General features: G+C 37.4%; 1 protein-coding gene across 3 annotated transcripts; it reads left to right on the top strand.

Annotated features, from left to right (window-relative positions):
- Nucleotides 1–346: 346 nt before the first annotated feature.
- LOC130960804 (uncharacterized) lies at nt 347–4,367 on the top strand. Of its 3 annotated transcripts, XR_009079244.1 has the most exons (4): nt 347–1,204; nt 1,302–2,324; nt 2,417–2,842; nt 3,958–4,367. XR_009079244.1 is itself a non-coding variant. In XM_057886267.1 (3 exons), exons 1-3 carry the CDS (start codon nt 479–481, stop codon nt 2,747–2,749), a joined length of 2,064 nt encoding a protein of 687 aa, XP_057742250.1. In that variant the 5' UTR covers nt 347–478; the 3' UTR covers nt 2,750–2,940. The 3 variants fall into 3 exon arrangements, 2 of the variants coding, with proteins under 2 accessions (XP_057742250.1, XP_057742249.1); XM_057886267.1 differs by lacking the exon at nt 3,958–4,367 and having other exon boundaries at nt 1,320–2,324; nt 2,417–2,940; XM_057886266.1 differs by lacking the exon at nt 3,958–4,367 and having other exon boundaries at nt 2,417–2,940.
- The last annotated feature ends 3,714 nt before the right edge of the window (nt 4,368–8,081 follow it).

Here is an 8,081-nt window from a genome sequence, read left to right as displayed (position 1 = left end):
GTGAGTGTAGATTAACACATTTGGATGCAATTATTCAAAAGCCAACGCGACCCTCAATTAAAAAGAAGGGGGATAAGATCTCTGAATTTATTATTACGAGACAATGTAATTTTTTTGCTAAAAAGCATCTTAAACCCTCCTTTTCCAAAGTTAAATACAACAAAAAGTCCGATCACCATCACCACTAGCAACCTCGCTTTCATAGTCAGAATTTCCACCTCTACTATCTGCATTGTATAAATATATAAAAATAGGAATAAATTTTTGTGTTTGGCCTCCAAGTTTTATTTCTAGTTCGGGTAGATTGGATTTTTGTTGAACAAGAATTCTCCAATCGAAGGTGTGTCTTTAGGCCCGTTTAATAAAAACAGAAATAATGTTTTATTGGATATATTAATAGGTTAAAGAGGAATCACAAATCCAATTCCGATTTTCATCGATTTACTCATTCCTAATCCTACCCTGGTTCGCCATCGCCATGAGCAACGGTACTCAGAGGTTGTTGAACCCGAACCCGAATCCAGAAAGGGTGCTGAAAATCCCAGTGAAGAAGACTGATCCGGTGGAGCTGTACAGGCCGTTACGCAATTTGGTAGCGACAAGATACTCAGAGAGCGATGCACAGAAAGTTGAAAACGTTCTCGAAACCCTTAACAAATGCCGCAAGGACATAGTGGAGCGATTTGGGGACCTCTCATTTTCCATGCAACGTGACTGCCTCATTCACTACTTCAAATGTCTCTGCATGGTTGACCCACTCTTCACGGCTGTCTCCTCCGACGCCGGCTCCGACCCGATCACCTTTTTCTGGTACGACGCCTTCCTCCCTGAGCATGAGGATGGGGTCTCCTCGCAGCGCAACAGCATCCAATTGGAGAAGGCTGCTGTTCTCTTCAACCTTGGCGCCGTATGCAGCCAGATTGGGGCCTCTTGCGACCACAACACCGCCCTTGGCCGTCACCTTGCAATGGACGCCTTCAATGCCGCCGCCAAATTCTTCTTCAAACTCTGGAAGGATTTTGCCAAGGGCGTCTCCGCCACCCTCGACTTGACTCTCGTCTTCGCCGAGGCTCTGCACAGCCTCTTCTCCGCTCAGGCTTCCGAGCTCAAATTACAGCAACAACTCCACGACGACAACAACAACAACGACGCCGTCGCCAGTCCCGCTCTCCAACAACATCGAATTGCCGTTTCGTTTGAATCGGTCAGTCTTCACTCTTGATTGGTTTTACATTTATTTTTTCATTTTAGATTTTTAATATTATGATGATGATGATGATGATGATGAATTGATGATGTAGATTTTTAAGCATTATCAGAGAGCAGGTGATCTGATATTTGGTGATTCGGCTGCAATCAAACATGTCTGCTCATTTGACGAAACTTGGATACCTCATCTTCGTCAGAAGAAGAAATACTTTCAGGTGCAGGCTCGTCAGACGCGATCATCCATCCTACCCGAATCCCAGCTACCTGAAACATTCTCATTGCTCCAATATTATCCTCTTGGTCATGATGCAGAATCTGTCACTGAAAAACTAATTGGAGGGATTTGCAGCCACGCGGTCCTGTGGAGAGCCAAGCGAGAAGGAATATACCTTGACCTCATCCTTTCCGAGTACAGCCCTTTCAAGATTATGGATGGTGGAAAGCTGGTGGCTAACCCATGGGACATGCCTCCTCCTTATCCAACAAATTTCGCAATCCGCTCATCTTCGTTTCCGTCACATATTCTGGCATTTCCTTTGAAGAAGACTGAGCCCTTAGACCTCTACGGGACTCTGCGCAACTGCTTTGTCTTCAAATACTCTGAGAGCGTGGCAGAGAGAGTAGAAGGCCTTCTTCAAATGCTAAACAAATTGCGTAGTGAAATGCTGCGTGATGACCTCTCTCTACCCGTTCGCCGTGACTGCCTCCTCCACTATTTCAAGTGCCTTTGCATGATTGAGCCTTTGTTCCTTATGACTGACTTGCCTAATCCGCCTATCTTTGTTTGGTACGATGCCTTCAACCCACAACAGAAGTCTTCTCAGCACTATATTCATTTCGAGAAGGCCTCTGTTCTCTTCAACCTGGGAGCCCTCTGCACCCAAATTGCTATCTCCTGCGATCTCACCACCATCCAAGGCCATCGCCTTGCCAAGGACGCCTTAAATGATGCTTCACATTGGTTCTTCATACTGCCTCTTGAGGCTAAGAAGGTATCTGCCACCATTGACTTGTCCGTAAACTGTGCCAGGATGCTGCATGAGATAATATCCGCTCAGATTGCCGACTTGGAATGGAATTTTCCTCATTCTCGTTCTGATCGATCATCATTACCTGTATATCCTCTATTTATCATTATCTAGCTTTTTCATTAGCGCATTTGATTGATGTCAGTCTTGATTTGTTTTGTTTGATTGGGATGATGTAGGTTACTCTGCTTTATCAGAAAGCTTATGCTCTGTTGACATCTGGGCCTGAAAATCTTGTTCCATCCTCAATACCTCAATATCTTGAGGAGAAGATGAAAACCTGCGCGGTTGAAACTGCTCCTACTGATGTCACTGAACAATTTCTATCAGGGTATTGTATGGCTCAATCTTTGATTCGAAAGAGTTGTCTACCACCATGCTTGGACCTTCACTCCGAGGTTGGCCCTATCATGATTAAGGATGGAAATTTTGTGATCAACCTTAGAGGCAGTATCGGTGGCATTGGAGGAGATGAGCTCCCAAGAGACGTCAGTAACATGACCATAAACTGAAACTAGACAAACTTTAGGAATTAGCATTGGAGGAGATGAGTTCCCAGGAGACCACAGTAACATGACCATAGACAGAAACTTGACAAACTTTAAGTATTAACTTTTTAGTTTCTTTTTTAAATTGGATGTCGGAATTTGTTTGTTGACGCTAGAAGCCTAGAACTATTTTTGTGAATATATTATCTTCGTAATTTTGTTTGTTGATGTGTGAATATATTCTTTCTTATTCCTCACTAATTCTTAGTGATCTGAATGCCTCTGATTCCGTAGCCTTTGTTAGTTATTGTTGCATATTGGTAAATAGAAGGTATCAAATTATTACTTCTGTTGTCATTCAAATCCTTCAAAATTTATTGTTTGTAACTACACAATTTTCCTGATGTGCTGCCGGATCCATTGATGAGTTCTGCATTGTTTGTTTTTCTTACTTGGACCAGGTTGAAGGTTCACTACTCATTTAGTATTATTGGTAAACTAGACATGATTAAATTAGTTTGATGTCATCTGGTAGAGTAATTTTTTTCTGATGATATTTGTTTGTATAAGAACCTGGATAATCCCAAATTCAAAGTAAAAAAACAAAAAAGAAAAGAAATTTCTTCTCTGGTATTGAATAATTTTTCTATCAGTTTTTACTATATATGACAAAATCTTTTCTTACAGTTTGTGGATGCACATAATTTCTTCTATTTTTTTGGCTTCTCAAAACTAGAGGAAGCAATTGCCTTTCTCTGAATGATGATGAGATTAACAATAATATTGATGCTATGTTGGGCCAAATCAAGATTAGTCATCCTACCTTGTTCAAACTTTTTTTTGGCTTTAATTCACTTAAGTAAATTGTTCGGTTCATGGTTTAGTCTTTGAAATTGTAAAAGTATAATTGAACTAAGTATCTCTTTTGTTGGCTTTTCATTAGAATAGTTATTAACTACAATATTTTCTTCTTTTTACCCTTCTTATTATTCATTATTTGCAACTCTATATAAAAATTCAGTGCCTTTTTTATAATTCTATTTGGTAGATCTCTTTTTTGTCCTAAATGGTTAATTATCAAATTTATTGCCCATTTTTTTTTAAATAAATGAAAGACCCCTTAAGCATGCTGTCTCAAAATAATAAAGATTAGGTGACGTGTTGTCTTTTTATTTTTTGTTGTGTTGTCTTTCGTGTGAATAAATATTGACAGAATTAAGTGTTTACTGTAGGTAGTAACGTTGGCATTGGAGGAGACGCGCTTGCTGGAGACCATCACAGTAACACTACCATGGAGGAAAACTAAACAAGTTCATTTCTATAATTTTTCTTTTGAAATTAGTTATAATATGGGAACAGTCGTATATTGCCACAACCAGCACGTTATTTTATGATCAAGATTAAATAACTATGCCGGAAAAAATAGAATTTACAATGAAACTGTTGTTCCAAAACCGAGTCCAAAAAATGGTCACACACATAGTAGTTCATAGAATACTTATGTTCAATTGTATTACATGTTCAGAATCCGGAGTCTCTTATCACTACTTTTCTCTGTGGGAAGAGTGAACTATATCCAAATTTAGATATGAAGGAACTATATACAAAAGTTTTTTACTCTCAAATTTAATTTTAAAACTCTCCAAATTTAACAAGTTACTCTACCTCATTCATAATTCCATGAACCGGGATAATTGCATGTCTACAACACTTGTGTAACACAACACATAATACATCCAATTATTTAATCATCAGAAAGACCAATAAAAAAAAAACTCTTGAGATAACGCATACCATAAAATGGTATAACAAATTCGCCAAAATCTGTTTCCTAATTCTATTGTATAAACATGCCTATTATCACTATTCTTTGATACTAGAATGTATCTTAATTTTAGTGAGTTGGCTGGCATCAAATCTATTTGAACTTTTTGTTATTAAAAATAAGATACATATCTGGGCAAAAAAGAACAGGCTGTACCTTTTATTCCTCAAATTTTTTCTTCAGTATGCCAAACTATGTCTTGCAACCCTGAAGAGAAGTTTTTGTAGAACTGCATATAAAATCAGTAATGAGCAAGGTTAACTTCAATAAATAACAACTAGGAGTATATGCATTTGTTTCTAATTTTCAAAAAAGTGATTTTACAACAATTTAGGATGGTCATTTTAGTAAGTATGAGAATGGTTATTTTAATTTTTATGTGGATGATTATTTTGATTGGATTGAGTTCAGTTACGTTATATGTAATTAAAATATGTTGGATGTTCAATTCATTATGTATGCGAACGATTATTTTTATCCTTAAGTGGATGATTATTTTTACTGGGGGTGAGCGGCGCCGGTGGCAGCTTATAGCAAGTCAAGAACAACGGTGAAGTAAGATGATTATTGATGAAGATGGGGTAGTAGCCGATTGAAAAAGAAAAAGGTATTGGAGTGAAATGTTTTAGTAAATTAAGATTTGGAATTGTTAATTTTTTAGAATAACTAAGTGAATTTTTTATTTAGGTAATTTGTGGAGTGTTTTTAATTTTTATATGTATTGGACTAAATCTACAACCTATTGTTAACATTGTTTAAATTTTCTATTGTTTTCCTAGCGAAATTCTTACCCTAAATACTATTTATAAACTTGGAATGAATTGTTAATATTTTTCTTCGGGATAGTGCATAGTTGCAGGTAAAGCCATCAAAACGAGTCCAAACTCCAAACTCAATGGTTGGCTTGGTTGACTCGAAAAATCAAACGAATTGAACTAAAATATGTATAAATATATAAAAATCGGATTCTGGGCGAGATAACAGTGTCTCAATTATCGAATTGACATGGAATTGTCCTCATCCCCATTCTGATGGGTCATCATTAGCTTGATACCTTGTATGTATATCATTTAGCTTTTCAGTTGATTTTTTCTTAGTGCAATTCATTGATGTCAATCTTGATTTGTTAAAGTGTTTGATTGGGATGATGTAGGTTACTCTGCATTGCCGGGAAGCTCATGATCTGTCGACATTGGGGCCTTTAGCTGAGAATCTTGTTCAATCCTCGATACCTCAATTTCTTGAGTCAAAGATGAAAACCCGCCATGTTCAAACTGATCCTAGTGATGTCACTGAACAATTTCTTTCAGGGTATTGAGGCTCAATCCCTGCTTCAAGAGGGATGTCAACACTATGCTTGGACCTTCTCTCTGAGGCTGTCATGATTAAGGATGAAAATTTTGTGATCAATCTTAGAGACAGTATCGGTTGCATAGGAGGAAATGAGCTCCCAGGTGACCACAGTAATATAACCACAGACTACAGACTGAAACTAGACAAATTTTAGGAATTAGCATTGGAGATGAGCACAGTAACATGACCATAGGCAGAAACTTGACGAACTTTAGGAATTAACTTTTTAGTTATTATTTTGTTTGTTGACGCCAGAAGCCTTAGAACTATTTTTGTGAATATATTATCTTCGTAATTTTGTTTGTTGACATGTGAATATATTCTTTCTTCTAGCAACAAACAAAATTCAAACAAAATTCCGACATCCAATTTAAAAAGAAACTAAAAAATTAATTCCTAATATTTGTCTAGTTTCTGTCTATGGTCATGTTGTTGTGCTCATTTTCTCCAATGCTAATTCTTAAAGTTTGTCTAGTTTCAGTCTGTGGTCACCTGGGAGCTCATTTCCTCCAATGTGATCGATACTGCCTCTAAGGTTGATCACAAAATTTTCATCCTTAATCATGACAGCCTTGGAGAGAAAGTCCTAGCATGGTGTTTGACATCCCTCTTGAGGCAAGACTAAGACTTTACTAGTGTCAACAGTTCTACTAAGGGAAAACTAGAGGAAGCATTCTTTTGTTGGCTTTTCATTATAATAGTTATTAACTACAATATTTTCTTCTTTTTACCCTTCTTATTATTCATTATTTGCAACTCTATATAAAAATTCAGTGTCTTATTTATAATTCTATTTGGTAGATCTCTTTTTTGTCCTAAATGGTTAATTATCAAATTTAGTGCCCATCTTTTTTAAATAAATAAAAGAGCCCTTAGATGACAGGTTGGCTTTTTTTTTTTTTTTTTTTGTCTTTCGTGTGTGTGAATAAATATTGACAGAATTAAGTGTTTACTGGAGGTAGTAACATTGGCATTGGAGGAGACGAGCTTGCCGGAGACCACCACAGTAACACTATCATGGAGGAAAACTAAACAAGTTCATTTCTATAATTTTTCTTTTGAAATCTATTAATCTATTAATCTCTCTTCTCTCTATATATAATAGGAGAGCAGTACATGGTTCATTACTCAGACAAGTGTTTAGCCTCTATAATCGACACGTGGCAAAGCAACAAAAGCAGATCTGTGAATAAGGTAATTGAGCGGGAGTTTGATTTAACTTCAAATTCAAAATCATTTTTTAGCTTATTCTTATCCTCATATATATACATTAAACGCGAAGAGAAGACCAAAAATCTCTCTATATATAATAGGAGAGCAGTACATGGTTCATTACTCAGACAAGTGTTTAGCCTCTATAATCGACACGTGGCAAAGCAACAAAAGCAGATCTGTGAATAAGGTAATTGAGCGGGAGTTTGATTTAACTTCAAATTCAAAATCATTTTTTAGCTTATTCTTATCCTCATATATATACATTAAACGCGAAGAGAAGACCAAAAAAATTGTTAAACGCAAAGAGAAGATGAGAGACAGAGCAGCAAGTCTTGGTAGAGGGAGTAGTTGGCGCTGGCAAGGGAAAGACTTCCTCCAGCGACTTTGTAGAGATGAAGAAAACGACGGTGAAAAAAGAAAAGTCGAAGGAAGAAGGAGAAGAGGGTGGCGAGGATGACAGTGACGGTCACAGAGAAGGAAGCTAAGTCTACAGAGAAAAGAAGAGGAATGAGGCGACGGCGGTGATAGAGTCCACGGTCGCTGTTCGATCCGTAGAGCTACGTCCTCCGTAGGACGGTGTCGCAGCTATTTTTTCGCTGGTGGATGTTGCGAATGAAGAATGGTTAGTTCTCTCACTCGGACATACTTTATTTTATTGTTTGATTGGTTGAAAACGCTAATTGAAGTTGAATATGGCTTTTCATGTTAATATCTTCAAAATGGCGTGCCGCACTTGAAGAAGAGAGATTACGAGATGTCGACGTCGGCAATGGTGGAGCTAGCCTCCTATCCTCGCCAATGACACCTATGAAATGATGCAACAAAGGAGTGGAGCAAAAGAGACAAGCTTTTGGTGGTTTAAAGTCACTATCTTAAAGCATCAGAAGTGGCCAAGAAAAAAACAATCATTTTGGGACTAGAATCTTAGCAGCAAATTGATGACACCGGTGATGAAAACTGAGA

This window comes from Arachis stenosperma, chromosome 2, assembly GCF_014773155.1.
Source record: "Arachis stenosperma cultivar V10309 chromosome 2, arast.V10309.gnm1.PFL2, whole genome shotgun sequence".
Lineage (NCBI taxonomy): Eukaryota > Viridiplantae > Streptophyta > Magnoliopsida > Fabales > Fabaceae > Arachis > Arachis stenosperma.
Note: the sequence above shows the minus strand (reverse complement) of the source record. Positions and strands in the feature narration are given on the sequence as shown.